Here is a 20277-nt window from a genome sequence, read left to right as displayed (position 1 = left end):
GCAGGCTGATAATGTGAGAAAGAAGTAAATGACAGTTGAGGGAATATTTTAAAGTCTGTGGTTAGGGGGAACAATAAGCTTCATTTGGTCAATTGAGGTTTAGGCCTGAACCTCTGTAAAACAGCTTGAGACAACAGCCAGGTGTCCATCCACGTATTTTGACATACCGAATAAAATTTAATGCAAACAGTAAATTAGAGGTTTTGTTCCAAAACAAACGCTTTCAAGAATTTCATCGCTTTTCATGATGTACATTGTTGGCAGTGGGCTTACATATATGTGATATCAATGATATATTATGATAATTTCACCTTTATTTGCGTAATAAAAACGGATTTTACGTTATTTGCTGCTGTTATTCTTTTGAAAAACATTATATTATTGTTTTAATTAAAAACTGTTACAACCGTAGCACAATATAGCATTTTGGAATTAAACTCTTCAAATATTGGATTAAACTGCTGAAGTTTGAATAAAAGTTTGTATGCTTTGTGCAGGGAGATTCACTTGAAAGAGGCCCCACATATTCTGTGATAACTCTCTCTAGAATGAAGCAATCTGAACGAAACATTGGCAATGTGCTCCGCAGTATACAAGCTGGGATGCCCCTGCGTTGGAGCGGTGAGGTAGGCGCCGGACAGCCGTCGCGATGTTTAACCTCCGTTTACAACTTCCGGGTGCATACCCCCGTACCCCTTCATGTGTCTGGCAGAAAACGGAGATCACTTCCAGCATCACATGTAATGCAATCAATTACACATACGTCAAGATATGTAGCACATATTTTTGGTTCAGATTGCTTCATCCTAACGGGAGTTACAGCAGAATATTCGGGGCCTCTTTCGAGTGAATCTCCCTGTATCTTTGCAGATATAAAAGAAATGCAATAAATTACAATGGACTTGCATGAAGGTCCCTCAGTTTTAACCAGCTGCATTTTGACTCTCAGAGTCATAAGCCACGAGTCAAGCCTGACTCCCAGACAGAGTGGAAGAATCGTCTGTTTTGGAGACGACACTTCATCACAAGGTTAGAATACAATATTTGTGGCTTGGAAAAAAAAAAGACAAAGACTAAACAAAGAACTGAATATAAACATAATGAACATTCAAATCAGTCAGGCCGGCCCTGGAAACCTGGCTACTGTCTACTAAAAATGGTAATGGAACTGGAGGTCAGCTGTTCAAAGCTATTGGTCACTATTTCACTGGTCCATGAAGAAGTATGTGGAGCACTGCAAAAAATGGTATCTTGTCGAGTGTAATGATCTGAAATCTAGTCGATATATCTAATATTTCCCATTTTGAGATGGTTGGGCACGGAATAAGATTATTTAGCCTATTTCTAGATTTTTTTCTTGTTTTCGGTGATTTTGTTAACCCTTGTGTGGTGTTCAGGTCTGTGGGACCCATTTTCAATGTTTACCTAAAGAAAAAATGATGTGGTTTATTATTATTTCAACCTCAGATTCTTGTCCTTTGCTCATTTTCTGTGAAGAACAAACAAAATAATCCATTTTCAGTGTCTTCACTCTGTTCACCCCCCACACATTTATATTACACATGTGGTGTTGGGCTGAACCCACAGGGAGTAAAAGTGTGGAGGTGCTGTGTCCTTCACTCTGTTCTCCTCCTACATGGCCTGCTGTTAGTGTGTGTGTGTGTGTGTGTGTGTGTGTGAGGGTGGACAACATGGACAGGCTGCTGACTGGCTACAGCTGCTAAAGGAGAACCCAATGCTGGACACTTGTGATATTTTAAACATCTGGGTACATAAACTGTTATGGCTGTATTGATTTAAAAAACAATAATGTGGTGGGTCCACCAGACCACTGAGTAACAAACACATCAACACCACACAAGTATATTAAAATTATCTCGCTATACTGGCAGATAATTTTGCTGGTTTCAAGCACATTTCTTAAAACAAGCAAAATGATCTGCTAGTATCGTGAGATAATTTTACTTGATAAAATTACTTAATGTAAAAAAAATGTAAAAAATGTATAGAAATAAGTTACGCAATCTTAAAATGGGCTTACAATAATCTTTTTTAATAGACTATTGGGGGCAGTCGTGGGCTGGAGGTTAGGGAACCAGCCCTGTGACCAGAAGGTCACCAGTTTGATCCCTTGGGCCAACAAAGTGCCCTTGAGCAAGGCATTTAACCCCCAGCTGCTCCCCAGGTGCTGTGGATAGGGCTGCCCATCGCTCTGGGCAAGTGTGCTCACTGCCCCCTAGTGTGTGTTCACTAGTGTGTATGTGGTGTTTCACTGTACGGATGGGTTAAATGCTGAGGTGGAATTTCCCCACTGTGGGACTAATAAGGGTCACTTAACTATATTTAAGATCTTGACAAGTCACTGTTTTTTGCAGTGAGTATATAAATGTGCGCACCTGTCTAACACAATGAGAGTGGTTTTGAACGCACCCATTACAGTTTGTGTGACTCTCTCTCTCTCTCTCTCTCTCTCTCACACACACACACACACACACACACACAAATACTGCATTTTAAACTGACGAAAATGCACTGCAGTGGAATTTCAGCAAAGTGTAAAGCGTATAGTTTTATGTAGTAGTTTCTAACACCCAACAGATTTCAGTACGGACTCATAAACCCTGCATTTCTATTTGCTTTGTAATAAAAAATAAAACAGTAGAACCACCCTGTAAGAGCTCGATCCTAACACTTAATATCATCCATTATCATTGTAATCATCTCTATAGACCAAATCACTGCAAATTCAACCACATGTGGAATCACAAAGTCACTAAAAAACATTCCACTTTACATTTAGAACTCAGCTCTATGGGTAGCTTAGGAATCAGTTTAGGAACAAAACCTAGTATTTGGCAGTTTCCAAACACCACAAATTCGTAAATCATTAAGGTTAAGCACACGTACACCATTACTCTCGAAGCTTTGTGTCAAAAAAGGGGGTTAATTCATTTCTCCACAATGTTGTTGCAGTAAAATTAGGAATTAAAAACAAATCCTTAAACAATAAGTAGCCTAAAAGTATTACTTCAGATGAAATATAACTATCCCCACCCTTTATGTTGCATAGTATCTGACTTCTCAAACAGGGCAGAATCCTGAACCCCTTGGACTGTTTTTCTGGGTTAGATCGCCCCCTTGTGGGCTAATTCAGTAGCACAAGGTGTGTGAGTTTCCACCACCAGATGGTGCTGTTGTGCTGAGGGAACATTAGTGAACAGTAGCATGCTCCATCAGTGGTTTTGGTGAGGAGGCGTGTGCTCAGGCTACTTTTACGCTTCCTCTCGTTAAGTCATGGTTCATCAGCAGGTTTCCAACAATGAACTAATGTCCTCTGGTTAAACAGTCTTTCCTGTCGCTGCCTGGACCTCCACAGCCACCTGCAACAAACTGGATCTCATTCTCCGCAGAGAAGTCTCCGAGGTCCATTACTGTCCAATACGCGCCGAGCCAACGCGCCCATCAATGACACATCCGTGATGTCATCTCCTTCTGCAATACCAAAAGAGTTATATGCATTAGTGGAGCATCATAAGTACATTTTCATACACATACAGAGGAGCATGGGTCGCAACCTAATTCGGACAGATATTTCTCAAAATTTGCCCTGAAGGTTTTTGGACCATGAAAAGAATTTTGTTAATCATGTTTTCTTGATTACTGTGTTGTGACAGTCACAGTAACAGAATTCACACATATATTAGTTTAAACACCTCTTGGTGGGTGTAGTATAAGCACCATTCCGGCATGGAAGCATGGAAAAAAGCTGGACAGACAGAAGTACAGGCTCCACATGGCGGAGTTAGTTTTAACACACAGACTAAGCCTCCTAATGTAAACAATGAACTCCATATCCGCATATACACTCAAAACAGTTCACTTTTAAAACAGTTTTAACAGTTAACAGTTTTTATGCACAGATTCATCAAATACATATCATAGTCATATTTTTATTTCTTTTTTTAATTAGGGAAAAGGAAAAGACTGAAAAACTTTCCATTATTTAATGGCACTCACACAAACAATACTGAGTAACTCAATATATTTTGGCGGTAAACTTTTTTAGGTCTCATTTTTAAGATGTTACTGCAAATGTGTTGGGATTTATAGCTGTTTATTCTCTAAACGATGAATGATGTGATTGTGTTCTAATAGCTCCCTCCACTGGAGGAACTTCAGACTGCTAGACGGGAGCTCCAAATCCACGTCTACGTGTTTTACGTACATAAAATCAAAACAAGACAAAGCAAAACAAACAAAAAAACAAGTGTTTTCTGTCATTGTAACAGAGGCGCTCTGGACTTAAGGCGTATTTTATTTAAAGTTTTTTGAAGGTGTTTTTAAAGTATTTTAACACTGGCTCTTTTTTGTCTTTTTCACATTATTAAACGGCAGAAAAAATGAATGCTGTGACATACTGTGCATTGCGAATCTTTGGTGGTATTGTTGCTCTGTATTTTTGCAATGTTGCCACCCCTACAGGAATTTATCTCTAAAATCACCTTTTATTTCAGTTTTTGGTGTGTCCTGAATGTTGGTAGTATGCATCAGTAGTTTACAAGCTCATATTAAAATTTTTGGTCCAACTTTATATCAAGTGTTTCTAATAACTGTGTAGTTACACATGAATAACATATGCAACAACACTACTAATGATTTAGTCACTGTTACAGATGGATTACAGAAGTACAGCCTCTGTAATTACACGTGTATGAACTTCAGTTTTGCCTCATGTAATTACACAAGTGTCTCTTCTCGATACACTACAGATCAGAAGTCTTTTCCAGCAGTTAAAGGAAGTATGTTTTACATAACATTACATTTATGTTTTATGTAGTTACTGTGGAATAACTGTGTTGTAACTAGGTAACCTTATCACATCACATTGATTAATACCACTCTGTAATAATACCATTCTGACTTTCCTGTATTGCATTGTTAAAGTTACACTCTAAAATAAGTGGACAGTTCCTGTGTAGTTACTATGTAGGTACTGTGTAATAATGCAGTGGTAATGTAGACGTTACTTTGGGGGGGAAATGAAACACATTTAATTAAAGTCATAACAGTTACATGTTAATATAAGGGGTCGTCTGCTGTTCTGTCACATTACAGAATGCTTTAAAGCTGAAACTGGTTACAGTGTCACAGCATTAGCAACATAAATGCTGGCTAAATGTTAGGAAAGCTGGCAGATACAGTGTCAGTAATGTTTTAATGTAAGTTATTACAGACTTCCTTTCACTGCTGGAAAAGACCAGAAAACAACTGCTGTTCCAGTCTGATTACAAATGTAATCATATTTGTGTTATTACTCTTGTGTAATTACATGAGAGAGAATAAGCTGGTACAACTATTAAGATACACTTGTGTAATTACATGAGGCAAAACTGAAGTTGATACACATGTGTAATTACATAGGCTGCACTTTTATAATCCATCTGTAACAGTGACTAAATCATTAGTGGTTCCATTGTTGTTGCTTATGTTGTTCACATGTAACTACACAGTTACTAAAGACACTTAATATGTGCTGTAAACACCTGAAAAGTCTGTGTGCTGACATCACTACAAGGGCACAGGACTGGCATTATTCCTAAGTGACACTGTCACAGCCTAGACATGACATTGTTCAAATATCTTCAAAATAAACCTGCTCAGTCATCGTTACAATAAAGCAACAAAGAAAACGTTGATCCTGATTAAAAACAAAGCCAGGTGTCTCCAAACCTTTGAATGTCATGCACTACCTCCTTATTGCTGAGTTGGCTCGCAGAGATGAGCAGTGAATCAGTTCTGAAATTCCAGGAAGAATAGTAGGCCTACTTTTTTAAAAGCGCCCTGAGCGAACGACACACTTCAGGGATGTAAACGTTTCATCGTTAACTTGTACTCAGAGATGTTTCCCTGCTAATAGCCTACCTATGACGTAGATAGGGAGTGCTAATTCCTCAGTTCATTCAAAGTTCAGCTTCTGATATCTCTTCATGTCCTTGAGGGATTTGTTTCATCATGTAAATTTGCTGGTGGTGGCTTTTTAACCCAGCTTGTCCTCCAGGAGGGGTTGTGTGTGACCATGTTTAGGTTTTAGCTACATTTAGAGGAAGACAAATACAATGTGGCAGGACACAGAGTCATACATACAGTGTGTCCCATATATATAATACGTTCCATATAGTACTGTGCCCAAGTCAGAGGCCACTCGTCATTTATTTAATGTTCAGTTAAAATGGTCTTTAGGTACAAGTTATTTATTTGTCAGCAGATCTTTCTGAGGAGATTAGGTACAAAAAAAACATCACTTTATAAAACTGGTGCTCAAAATATTATTACAAGCTACAGAGAAAATTGGACTCCTAACAACCACCTGGAAGAGCTTGTAGACCCCAAAACTGCCCCCATCTGATAAACAGCACTTAAAGCTTTCATCTCTGAGAGAGAGGAGAAAATCAAGCTGCTTCAGATTTGAAAACATCCACAGGTGTTTCTGTCCATCCTTCCACTGTGAGAAGACGACTCAGCGCTGTGGGTCTGAAAGGATGTGTAGCTGATCAAGAAGAACCTCACTGAGAAAAGGAGACGGACACATCAAACAAAGAAGCTGAGCAATGGACTGACCACCCCAGAGTCCAGACCTCAACATCACTGAATGTGTTTGACTACTTCAGAAAATGATCAACCAGCTTCTAAGACTGAACTTTGGAGGTGTGTCTGCAGATTCTTTGAGGAACTGAAAGTGAGTCTCCTGAAAAGAATAGAGGCTGTAATGAAGGAGAAGAGTGGACACGCTAAATACAGAAAAAATGTGATATTATATTTTGATGTCTGTGTAATTTTCTGCTGTTGCTAAAAAAATGAAATCTTAAATTAGCAGCTGGTTTGATAATTGAAGGGTGGACTCCCACTTTTGCACAGAACTGTATCCGAACGTTATAATATGTCCCATATATATATATATATATATATATATATATATATATATATATATATATATGTAAAAACTTATATTTAAAAAATCATAATCCTAACCCTAATCTTAACTTTTGTATCTATACTTTCTTATGAAGCAGTCAGGCCTGTATTTCAGGTTTTCCTACACTGTCGGGATATTTTTGTCATAAAAATATATGAAAACAACCAAACACACACACACACACACACACACACACACACACACACACATACACATATAAACACAGACTAAATAGACAGAAGGAAACCCTGTAATACAGAAATGTCCCTTTTTTGTCCAAACTGAGAAAAAAATCTAAGCTAAAACTGATGACTTCAAAGATAAATAAATATGCAAGCGTAAACCATAAAATCATAACTTTTGTCCATGACCTAAAATAACACAGTAGCGCCTTTCATCTGTTTTGGCGGTGACGCTGGGCCTGGCCTGTATGACTTCACTGGGTCTGTAGTTTTGCTGTTTTTAGAGCCGCTGTGCGGATTTGGCTGTACGCTCTCCCTCTGTACGGTCATGAGGAGAGCGTATGATAAAGGGTAGAAAGCCGTCTTTGTTCCTGCTGGCCTGGTTAATGAGGCCACTGTCCCCGTCTCGCCTGTGTCCGGCCACCATAGCTCCCGTTAGCGGGACGTTTTCAGCCTCTGATTGGGGTGCTGGGGAAAATGCGGTTAAGTTGACCTCAGAAGGCCTGCAGTGATGTCTAAACGGACGTTAAAGGAATATTTCAGTATTTTTCACCATAACCTCTATCTGCTGCATCTGTACAGACCAAATAGGAATGTTTGTAAACATTAAGGTTGGCTACACTTCCAGGTGGATAACTCACATCCAGTCAGCTTGGAAGCAGCTCAATTTACAGCCAAATTTTTGTAAACACAAACAAAAAAATCTTTAAAAAAATACAAAAAGTATTATTTTCATAAGCTGAAACGTTGAGGTTAGGGATTGAGACAGTCACCTCCCAACAGAAAGTAGAAAAAAAGGTTCATCAAGGTACAAACAGTGTAAATGTTCCCTCAAAGGTTCAACAGTGGTTTTCAGGTCTGATTGAGAACCTTAAATAAGTTTTTCCAGGTGAAAAGTTCGTATTTGTACCTTTTCATAACCGAATGTTTTAAAACAGAACAGTAAAATAAAAGCCTGGAGACGAGACGGGGTGTGTGGAGTCAGTACAACTTAGAACATATCATTTCAGTGGATTATGGTTCAGTTATGTTCCCTGACCAAAGGTACTGAGATGGACCCTTGAGGGTCCCACCCCAGTGACCAGAGTGACAGTTCAGTACTTTTATTTCTGAGAGTGTATAAATGATGATTTTGTATAAATTCAGCTTATTACTATCTTAATTAATGCCTATAGTTTAAATAAATCATAACATAATCTTAAGATCTGAGTCAGTAGAATGGTCCATATACTATATGTAAAACTGGAGGAAAACTATGATAATCAAATGAATGTTTTACTTCACACAAGAGTGACCTGTGTGGTACAAATGACTCTCCTGTTATTTTCACAGATGACATTCCGTAATAAAACTGTTTTTTTCTGTTGTCATAGTGAAACTTTGAACTACAAAGATAAATCAAATGTAGATCAGATTTTAACATTGCTTAATGTTAATTAGTATACCTAGTTAAGTGCAGAGGGCCAATAACATCACCAAACAGTGCTGTATCTGGTCTCACTAGAAAAGCAGAGTGAACAGTAGGGGGCAGCGGTGAGACTGAGTCTGGCCACACTGATGTATGCTGGTTGCTCTTTGCCCCACTGAGGCCCTGAGCCCGTCTCCCAGTGAGTGTTTAATCTGCTTTCAGCCTTGACTCTGTTTCAGATTACAATCCAAACCCCCCTACTAAACATGTCAACACCCGACTATCGAATCAGCTCTGACTGTCTGTGCTGCTACAATCCTTTTCATTGTCTCTAGGTAAACCGGTGTGTGGACATGTGTGGATGGGGCTTCTTACTGACACTTTTCAAGTTTTCACAATTTCCTTTAATTAGCTCAGTATTTTCTTCTGTAAGGGGTGGCGTTATTGGAATACACCGATCAGCCATAACATTATGACCACCTCCTTGTTTCTACACTCATTGTCCATTTTATCAGCTCCACTTACTATATAGGTGCACTTTGTAGTTCTACAGTTACAGACTGTAGTCCATCTGTTTCTCTGCATACTTTGTTAGCCCCCTTTTACCCTGTTCTTCAGTGGTCAGGACCCCCATGGACCTCACAGAGCAGGTACTATTTGGGTTTTGGATGATTCTCAGCACTGCAGTAACACTGACGTGGTGGTGGTGTGTTAGTGTGTGTTGTGCTGGTACGAGTGGATCAGACACAGCAGTGCTGCTGGAGTTTGCAGAGAAACAGATGGACTACAGTCTGTAACTGTAGAACTACAAAGTGCACCTATATAGTAAGTGGAGCTGATAAAATGGACAATGATCATAGAAAAAAGGAGGTGGTCATAATGTTTTTCCTGATCTGTGTATACACAGTGAAGAACCCTTGGGGCATTCAGAGAAGGCCTCATCATTTTTAGATCATCTTTATTTAATATAATCATCATGCATGCTGAATTTATACTATATGCAAGTATAGAAGTCATACTTCATTGTTACACATTTTGGTTGGAAACTCAAGGCTTCAAGCCTAAAAATGTCCAACTGAAAAATATCCGATGAGGATTTTTCTCTGTAGTGTACAGGTAGATACAGCCAAGTGAGCTCTCCACTAGTCAGGCCTTCAGGAACTGGACTGAAGGCCTTACACGTTAGATGAACTACCAACATATATCAAAGTGACAGTGGCATCAACCAATCACGGTTTGATTTCCAATGGGTGGGACCAGTTTTGAGAGAAAATAACAATACTCCAGAGCAGGGGTCAGCAACATTCGGCTCTTTTACTGCCCTGTTGTGGCTCCACAGCAGAATCAGATTTGTAGGTAAAAATAAAATAATCCTCCTTTACCGTAAAATAAAGCTCTGCTGATCGTTCAACACAGTTTAACAATAAATGGTCTTAAACTCTGGAGTTAATGTAGAACTGCTGATTCACCCTTTAACCCTGAGGGTTGGCGCACAGACTGCTGGTCACCATAGCAACACAGACAGCAACACAGCTAGCAGCTAAAGGAACGGCAAAGAGAAAGATTTAAGATGAACATCGATAATTTGGAGACAAATGGACTTATTTGCATTTATAATCACTCCAGCTGGTTTCCTGATACATTTAATCTGCAACGTTTGAATTTTCTCGTTCCACCTTAAATGGTGCAGCAGTTACATACTGGCGCCTCAGGCACCATTTAAGGTGGAACGGGAAAATCTGAACAAGAAGCTGCTAATAAGAAGCGACTTCAGTCTTGTAAAAAACGTTGAGAGACATTTTACAAGGAACTGTTCTACTTTTGAGGAAAAGTTTCCTGCCGGAGATGCGAGAAAAGCGGTTATAGTTGAACTAAAACTTAAAGTCTAATTTTTTCATTTATATTAAATTTGTTAGCCTACACCAGCACATCAGCACATACTGAGACATATTGACATCCAAGATGGTAAAATGGACATGAAATGTTGTGGTTTGATGTCTGTTTAAAGGACAGCTGTCAAAAAGAGTGTTAATATACCCACCAGTGGCTCCAGCTCTTTGCGGTCTATGAGGTTGAGCTCAGTGCAGAAGTAGTAAAAGTGCTTGTAGCAGGTGTTCACATGAGCCTCGGCGCCCATCACGATGATGCGGTCGAAGTGGTGGATGTAGACGTGTACGAAGACCCGGAAGAGCCGACATAGGATTTTCTTACAGATCTGAATGAAGTTCTTAGGGAAGGGGATTCCTGAAACAGAGAGAGAGACAGGGGATATAATTAGATGGAAGTGTATACAAAGAATAAAAGAGTGGCTATTTGTGACGTCAGTAGTCATTGCCGTTCTTCCCTTAAAACTTTTAAAAGCTGATTCTATCATCTGAGGTGAACAAGGTGATCAGTAAAGCTCAGCGCTCCCTGAGTAATTCAACACATTCAACCTAAAAGGGGTCAAAGCTAAAGTATAATATGTTATTTGCTGTGTTATGTATCAAATGCCTCAGCTTCTTCGGTTCATAAAAATTCACGATTTTATATCATTTTTAAGGCTTCCAACCATCAAGAATCCCTGTGGTGTCAACCAATCCTGACCGCTAGCCTAGCTACTTATCTACAGGCTAACAAAAACAACAAAGCTAGCGTAAGAGCTAACTCTTTCCTCGATCACCAAACACAATCATACGTAAAACTGTGATCAGATCTTTACTCAGCACAAAAATTCACACCACAGATTTTTTACCCTTTCAGCCAGAGAAAAGAAGCTAAGTAGCTAAATAGGTACTTTGCTAACTTGAGCTTTTAGCTTGTTGTCCTCCTCAATTCATTTTTGCTATTTGCTCAACCCATTCTCTCCTTTGTAATGATGGTTTGTGACAAATTAACTTAAAACTTGAGTAATTTACCACAGTTATATGGCATCAATGAGCTATTTAGCTTCCTAGCTAATTAACTCCTGTCTTTATTTTGCATTCTCCAGCTAGCGAACAACAAAGCTAGCATTAGTGAAACTCTTTCACAATCATAAAGAAAACAGTGATTAAATCTTTATTCAGCACACAAATCCACACCAAAGATTTTTTAGTCTAACTACTGGTAGCTAAATAAGTACCTTGCTAGCTTTAGCTTTTAGCCTGTAGTCCTCCTCAAGTCATTTTTGCTATTTGTGCAATTCATTCTCTCCTTTGTAATGACAGTTTGTGACAAATTATCTTAAAACTTGAGTAATTTACCACGGTTATATGGCATCAATGAGCTATTTAGCTTCCTAGCTAATTAACACCTGTCTTTCTTTTGCATTTTTCAGCTAGCGAACAACAAAAAAACAAGGACTGAATGCACAATTCCATCTTATCTACAGGCTAACAAAAACAACAAAGCTAGCGTTGGTGAAACTCTTTCCTTAGTTATCAAAAACAATCATAAAGAAAACAGTGATCAGATCTTTATTCAGCACAAAACTTCACACCACAGATTTTTTACCCTTTCAACCAGAGAAAAGAAGCTAAGTAGCTAAATAGGTACTTTACTAACTTTAGCTTTTAGCTTGTTGTCCTCCTCTAGTCATTTTTGCTATTGCGCAATCCATTCTCTCCTTTGTAATGACGGTTATCTTAAAACTTGAGTAATTTACCACAGTTATATGGCATCAATGAGCTAATTAGCTTCCTAGCTAATTAACACCTGCCTTTATTTTGCATTCTCCAGCTAGCAAACAACAAAAAAACAGGGACTGAATGCACAATTCCATCCTAAAGCAGCTGTAATGTTTCAAAGGTTCTTCCCAGCTTCATGAGACGTCATCAGAAGGTTTTTACACCTTGAAAATCTTGCTCTAGAAACTACAGCTGCACCACTGTAGGAGGCTGACCAAGCATGTTTATAACAAAAGCAGCGACGGCTGCATTTTCCATTTTGGTTGTAATCCTGCTTGAAGGATGTCTGACATGTTTAAACTCACCCTTACAACATTACGTATAAGGCCAACACCTCAGCTCTGACCAGTGCAAGCCCTGATATGCTCCAGTCATTCTCAGTGCTTTTAGTAAAAATTACACTACCGCACAGTTGACTCAACTCATTGAGTACTTGGTAATTAGCTGATGACTCGATTCGGGTGTGTCACTGCAGAGAAAATGCTGAACAGTGGCCCTTGAGGGCTGGAACTGGAGATGCCCGGGCTTGACCGTATGCAGGTAGGCCTGGTCTGGTCCCAAACGATTCCTTAGCAGCTAAAACCAGACTGCTGCAAAACAGGATGAGTCTACATGGCCCACACACACCCAAAAGGAAATGTCTTCCACAACTGGTGCTATTAAAAAAACTGGACAGTAAAATGTTGCAGTTCAGAGCTGACTAAGCAACTCTACAAAAAGCATCATTTTCCTCTCAGATCATGAAGAAGAATGTGCAGCGTTTGGGGCATTTCGGCGTGGGCAGTGTTCATGTTTTATCCAGGACTTTTATCTTAGCGTTCGATAACACAGCAGCGTTTTGACTGGAAAGACTCCGGAGTACAAATCTGTAGGCTACGGGAATAAATTAAGAGTTTCATTTCCATGGGAAGTGGTAGCGTGCATACATTTGTGCGGGTGTGTAGGTAGAGAGTGGCACTGAATGAGAGGGCATTGTTGCTAAACAAAAGCTCCTTCTAATCTGCTTATCACTGGGTGAAACAGACTCTTTATTTGAACAGTCGGAGCGTGCTGGGCCCTCGACAAGGCGCTCCACTGTTGACCAACACTCGAACCACTGTTAGCCGGATTTTGTTCAAACTAAATCAACACAGTAACACTTAAATGAAAGCCATAACATTTGTGTTTTTGAGGCCATACGTCCTTTGCTGTGGAGCCTAATGTGATTAGCGCTACACTGCAATCGCACCATATGGTGAGATGGAGAAAGGCAGCTTTACAATGGCGTTCACCATGCTAGCTTGCTAAGCATTAGTGTCCATGCTGGCATGTAGATAGCCAGATGGCCACCAAGAGGCATAGGCTGGCCATGTCACCGAGGTCAAGATGGGCCTCTAGCTGTGAAGGCATGTTCCTTTTTCAGCTTTTGCTTACATCTTGATGTCCAAGACATCATTCGCTTAATAAAATCATTTGGTTACCAAAGAACTACATAGCTCTTGTGTTTGCACTCAATAACTGTTGGTACAAGCTGACCTTTGATTGATATGCAAATAGATTAACTACATTTCCCAAGATCCTCCTCTCAGCTTAGACTTTAACAGGCCACATGCTTCTGTCACAAAGTCCTACTTTGCCATGGCAGCTCTCAAAAACTACAGATATTGCCCTCTTTAGGTAACAGTCACTGGTAGTGTATGACGTATTTATGGCTAAACTACATTTCCCATAATCCTTCTCAGGTCACTAGTGTCCCGCTTCAACAGGCTACATATTCCTGTCTCCAAACTGCCAAAAGATTACACATGTATGTGCCAAAGGCCTACTAGCTCTCATGCTAGCACTAAAAACTACTGCTACTGTCCTGTTCAGGTAACATTCTCTGGTAGTGTACATCATATTTACAGCTGAACTACATTTCCCATAATCCTTCTCACGTCCTTAGCATCCAGCTTCAGCAGACTACATATTTTAAACAGATTACAAAGTTTTGTACCAAAGACCATTTAGCTCTCATGCTAGCACTCAAAAACAACTCCCCTGTGGTTTGGTTCCACATTACACCAACAAGAATCCTTGGGCAAGACTCTTAATGCTATATTAGTCTATCTCTGTAATGTGATTAAACTGTATGCTGCTCTGGATAGATGCATCTGTCAAACACATTCTATGGTCATTCTATGGAAACGTCCATTTTTGTGTCTCTAGCATTTACAGATCTATTACACTTGAAAAACATTTCATGGTTACAATTTAATTATATTTTAAAATAAAACAACAAGTTATTTTAACAGTTACATCTTCCTGAGCCTCAATTTAGCAATATTGGTTTTTAAATCAATTATGTAGAATTCCAAACACCATAGAAGAGCTCGTCCTCAGTCATGTGTAAAGGGTGAAGTCATATTTTCAGGAAAAAAAAATGTTTTTCTGCTATTTTAACTGCAATAATCTATACATGACTATGAAATACATGATTTAAACGACACAAATGCCAGACAAATATTATAAAAAAAATAATAAAAGTTGTGGTCACCAGGAGTCGTGTCACTGTTGTGACTGCGTAACAAAAACCCTCTTATTTTGAAATAAAAGTCACACTGATGACATCACTTGACTTCCTTTTACCTGTTTTCTGAGAATGACCCATAAATGTAAATGTACAACTGAACTACACTCCCTAGCCTTCATCAATAGGCTACACATTTCTGTCCCTACACTGCTAGGCCAAATTTAGGCCCCGCTTGCTTCCTCTGCCAAACATAATCTAGCAGTTTACCCTAAATCGGACTGGCATCCCTAATCCTCTCTATTGGGTAACCTATTATATAACCTCCAATGTTTCATTTGTAGTCTGGAGACGGTCTCACACTTTCGCACAGACCCCTCACTCCTCAGCAAACGTTTTTCTCAGAGCTTTAAGAAACCCATGAGAAAGAGAACTTTCTCACAGTGTGCAAAGCGTTCGGGTCAATTTACTCCAAATTCAGACATCTGGAGGGAAAAAGATTGAGAGTGAGGCTTTAGAAAGGCAACAACAATACGATGATTAATTAAGATTAAAGAAATCAGGACCTTTACCAAATGGCTGAACATGAAACTGAAATGAGTAGTCTAAAACTCTAACCTTACAATGACTCAAGGAATCATTCTTTAGGAAGTGATTCAATGATTCAATGATTCAATGCATCAAAATTCAATTTGTTTTGTTATGGTTCAGTGCTCTTTATAAAAATCAACTGAATGCAGAAACGTAAGAAGAACTATTTACAAAGCAGCAAAACACAGGTAGTAAAAACGCTGCACTAAACTTTTTATGTCTGAAAAAGTCCTGAGAATTTACTTTTTGAGCGCAAGCAAATAATATTCTAATCGATTATGACCTTTCAAAGTCGATGCAGCTGAATCGGCACCTTCAGACTGATGTTTCTAAACTGAGGGTGGGCGTGCGACTCCTGGACAGTGTGTCATTTTGTCTGCATCTTCAGTCAGTGTGGTGAGGCACGGAGCCGTGTGATTGGACAGCAGGCCTGTCGTATCCTTTATCCTCTACCGCAGTGAGGGTTTGTGTTGTAGGTCAAAGGGATGATTCTCAGAGTCATTCTCTTAATCTGCCCTGATAATCTCCCACAATACACACTGACCCACGGATTACACACACGCACACACACACACACATAAACACACAGGTTGGTTTGTATATCTTGCCAGGATGAAGATTCATGTCCCATTTGTATTCTATATATGTTGCTGTCGGAAGAGAACCTCGTATCTCCATTTTTGTCGTTTTTCTGTTTTTGACATAATTTGAAAATGCCTGTTGCTCTTTACATTGTTTGTAAATTTCATGATGAATGAACTAAAAGAAACACCTCAAAATGATTTGGAAAATAGTCTGGTTCCATTGACTCACATTAAAAGTAAAGTAGGTTTTTTCCTTCTCCTGTAAAGTTACTATTTTTGAGATATGAGGTTTTCTTCCAACAACAGCGATATATATGTATGTATGTATGTATATATATATATATATATATATATATATATATATATATATATATATAGTATCATTGCTGTTGTGCAAAAACTCTGCATCTCCATTTTTTTGCACACCCTGAAAAGCTGTTTTTTGCATTCAGTTACATTTTCACAACCAACAGAAATGATCTAAAAATGTAATCTAAAAAATCGTGTTACATTAGGTTGCATTGTAAGTTAACAATGTTTTTTCCTTCTCATGTAAAGCGACATTTTTTGGACATACAAGATTTTGTTGGTGTCAGATTTCCAACTATTTTACAAGACACGTCTAAGTATATATTACATAGTATATACAATATATATATATATATATATATATATATATATATATATATATATATATATATATATATACATACAGTATATATAAATATTAGATTATAAATCAATCATATTGAATTCCAAGCACCACAGAAGAGCTCGTCCTCACAGTCATGTGTGAAGGCTGAGGCCATATTTTGAGGTAAAAACACGTTTTTCTGTCATATTAACTGCAATAATCTATACATGATTATGAAATATATGATTTAAATGAAATGAAAACAAATGACAAATAAATATTATAAAATATATAATGAAAGTTCCCCAGGAGTAACAAAAAATCTCTTATTTTAAAAATAAAAGTCACACTGATGACATCACTTGACTTCCTTTTACCTGTTTTCTGAGGATCTATGAAGAGAAGCACATGGTGAGTCCACTGTGTCTTTCAGTTATCAGAGATTTTCTCATTTAGCTCATGATTTCATATGAAGCTTTTTGCTGAAGTCACTGGTGTGACTCACTTTATTTTGAGGTAATTGTGAAAAAATAGAATACAAATGAATTACATATTTTAGTGGATATTCCATGATTGACAACATGTGGTTTGATGTTCTGTAGCAGCCATTTAGTAAAATGCATTGTTCATTAAAAATGTCTCTGGTGTTCCTTTATTATGTGTAACACCAATGAGGATCTGTAACACCAGTGACCCCTATGGGTAGATAAAAAGTGGACGTTTCTGTAGAATGACCCAAATCCATGAAGTCAGACTGAGTGATGCTTGTTAATGATAAACACTGTGTTGTGGGTTTAGTGCGCGCTGTGCTCCCGTGTGATTGGCTGATGTAGGGTTAAAACAGGGCGCCTGTCTACAGTTCTGGTTTCAGTCTGACAGGCCCTGAGGTCATCCTCATGTTACCACAGTGAGTTCAGAGTGCAGTCTGAGCCCATGACACACCCCAGTAACCACACGGGTCACCTACTGTGCACAAGTTTTAACCCTTTTAACTGCAAGAGTTCATATGAGGGTCCACACTTCAGTTCCTCACCCTCAAAACTGCATAATTTACGGATTAACAACAGTTGATGTAGCTCACTGAATCATGCAGGGACATTTTGCTGCACTTTAAAATTTCAATGAGAGTCGTGAGTTCCTGGCATCATGTAAGGGTTTTTGGATTAATGGAAAATGTGCTGCAGATGGTTCAAAAAGGACGGCTCCTTTTTAAAAAGGGTTCCATATAGCACCCAAAAGAGTTCTACTTTTGTTACAAACTTGACATAATCATGATAGAAGAATCCTTTTGGCTGCTATATAGAACTCTTTTCAAAAAGGTTTCACAGCACATTCTCCATCGATCCAAAGATCACGATGGCAATAATTCTTTAATCATGCAGGGTTCTTTGAGTGTTCATGGTTCTACACAAAGCCACTTTCTTTACTAAAGAACCCTTGAAGAACCGTTTTGTAATCATGTTAGAAATGTTGGATTGTATTACAAAAAAATGTCTGATCTATGCTATTAGTGTGAGCTTTCACACTCATGCAAAATAAAACGAACAAAATAAGCACTACTTGAAATGACCAACGCACGATTTTCAGCCATTTTCACAAAAGTTGTGCACTACAGTTTGTCAAACAACAGTAGTTCAGAAAGAATATATCTATAGGCAGAATATGAAGAGTTTAATTGTACGAACAAGTTTAGGATGTAGGGAAAATCAATGTCTGTGTTTACATGCAAAGATTTTTGCCAATCTGACTGAATACATTCCGATTATAGATTCAGACTGAGGTGTTTATTCTCACTCTACTCAACAATCTGATGGAAAAATCTCCGTTTACATGCTCACTACAAGTAATCCGATTGTGTAGACGCCTCGATCAATCAGATAGAAATTGTATTCTGAATGGCTTCAATCAGACTAGTCTATTCCGATTGAGGTGTTTACATGGACGTATTCTATTCCAACTGAGCTATTAGTCAGACTATTAGACGGATTATTAGGCTGCATGTAAACATGGCTACTGTTTACCTGTGCAGATGGATCACAGCAGTGTTTCAGTAGCCAATAGCTCATTTGGAATAGAATACGTCCATGTAAACACCTTAATCAGAATAGTCTAGTCCGATTGAGGCCATTTGGAATACAGTTTCTACCTGATTGATCGAGGTGGGAAATCCTGTAAATAATCCGTTAAATAGAAGAATCATATCCGTGTAAATGCCTGTATCTGATTACATTCCCTATCGGAAAGTTTAAGTCCGTTCTGATCATGTTCGTCGCGTCATAGAGAAAGTTTATACCGTTCAACATGGCGGAGCAGAAACTGGTCTGCAGAGGAGACGAAGTTTATGCTCTTGTCTTTAAAAGACGGTGGTGGGACGGACGTCCAGCTTATGTGTCTCAGAGCACGACGTCTTCCTCTCGGCCTTCTTTAATTTACATTTATTTCATGCAGTTACTGAATAATTTGCCTTAGAATTTGGGCATGTAAATTCAGATGGAAAAACGAGCACAAGAGGTTAAAGTGTTAAACTAGTGCTGACTACAGCTGAAATTCACCATCAACTGAATGTGGTTCGGCTTATATGATTAATTTACACTGACATCACATGACAAGCTCTCTGAAGAGCCAACCGGAAAGCATGTAAACTTTACATTATGTCCAAATGAACATTACGCACAGAATACAACGCTGAACAATCTGACCTACAGCATGCCCCTCACACAAGCGGTGTAAAAATAGACCAAACATTTTTTTTAACTGTAAGTAAGTGTACAATATGTGGGCAGCGCTCTTATTTAACTGTTAAAGAGAGAGAGAGATCTATTACATCACTGAGTCCTGCTCTGCATTACGCTACATTTAGACAGCCTGCTGCTCCACTGTTTACATCAGCCTCCCTCCCTCACGCCTGCATCCACGTGCACTCATGGAGAGAGAGAGAGAGAGAGAGAGAGAGAGAGAGAGAGGTAATGAGACAGAAAGAGAGAGAAAATGAGTGACAGGGTGAGGGAATATGAATTATATGAATTATTTCTTAGCTGTAGCTCATTGAAACAAGTTTGGTCTGAAGTAATCTGATACCTCTCTTGGCTGTAAATATATGGGAAAAATTTAGGCTACAAGTTGTTGCTATGGTTATGGTAATGTACACCGATCAGCATAACATTCTGACCACCTCCTTGTTTCTACACTCATTGTCCATTTTATCAGCTCCACTTACTATATAGGTGCACTTTGTAGTTCTACAGTTACAGACTGTAGTCCATCTGTTTCTCTGATACTTTGTTAGCCCCCTTTTACCCTCTTATTCAGTGGTCAGGACCCCCATGGACCCTCACAGAGTAGGTACTATTTGGGTGGTGGATCATTCTCTGCACTGCAGTGACACTGATGTGGTGGTGGTGTGTTAGTGTGTGTTGTGCTGGTATGAGTGGATCAGACACAGCAGTGCCGCTGGAGTTTTTAAACACTGTGTCCACTCACTGTTAACTCTATTACCTTGTTGGTCCACCTTGTAGACGTAAAGTCAGAGACAGCAGCTCATGTGTGTCAGCATAGTTTGTGCTGGTCATCCTCTAGTCCTTCATCAGAGGTCACAGGACGCTGTTGGCTGGATATTTTTGGTTGGTGGACTATTCTCAGCAGTGACCCTGAGGTGTTTAAAAAATCCAGCAGCACTGCTGTGTCGGATCCACTCAGCTAACAAATGAACGAGCAGAACGAGCTTCACTGTGAAGATAAGTAACTCTGATCAGCCCTCAGCTTCATTATTA

The 20277-nt window shown here is 39.0% G+C and overlaps 1 protein-coding gene across 1 annotated transcript in view; it reads right to left on the bottom strand.

The window, feature by feature from the left end:
* Positions 1 to 1914: 1914 nt before the first annotated feature.
* LOC118814881 (MOB kinase activator 3B) overlaps positions 1915 to 20277 on the bottom strand; it is a 73173-nt gene continuing 54810 nt past the window's right edge. The window contains exons 3-4 of the mRNA XM_036580737.1: positions 10605 to 10807; positions 1915 to 3492 (exon numbers count right to left, since the gene is read on the bottom strand). Of these exons, the coding sequence (XP_036436630.1) occupies positions 3463 to 3492; positions 10605 to 10807 (233 nt within the window). The 3' untranslated portion in view covers positions 1915 to 3462. The remainder of the gene's footprint in view (positions 3493 to 10604; positions 10808 to 20277) is intronic.

Source organism: Colossoma macropomum, unplaced genomic scaffold, assembly GCF_904425465.1.
Source record: "Colossoma macropomum unplaced genomic scaffold, Colossoma_macropomum, whole genome shotgun sequence".
Lineage (NCBI taxonomy): Eukaryota > Metazoa > Chordata > Actinopteri > Characiformes > Serrasalmidae > Colossoma > Colossoma macropomum.
The sequence above is the reverse complement of the archived record's forward strand: the minus strand, read 5'-3'. Positions and strand labels throughout refer to the sequence as shown.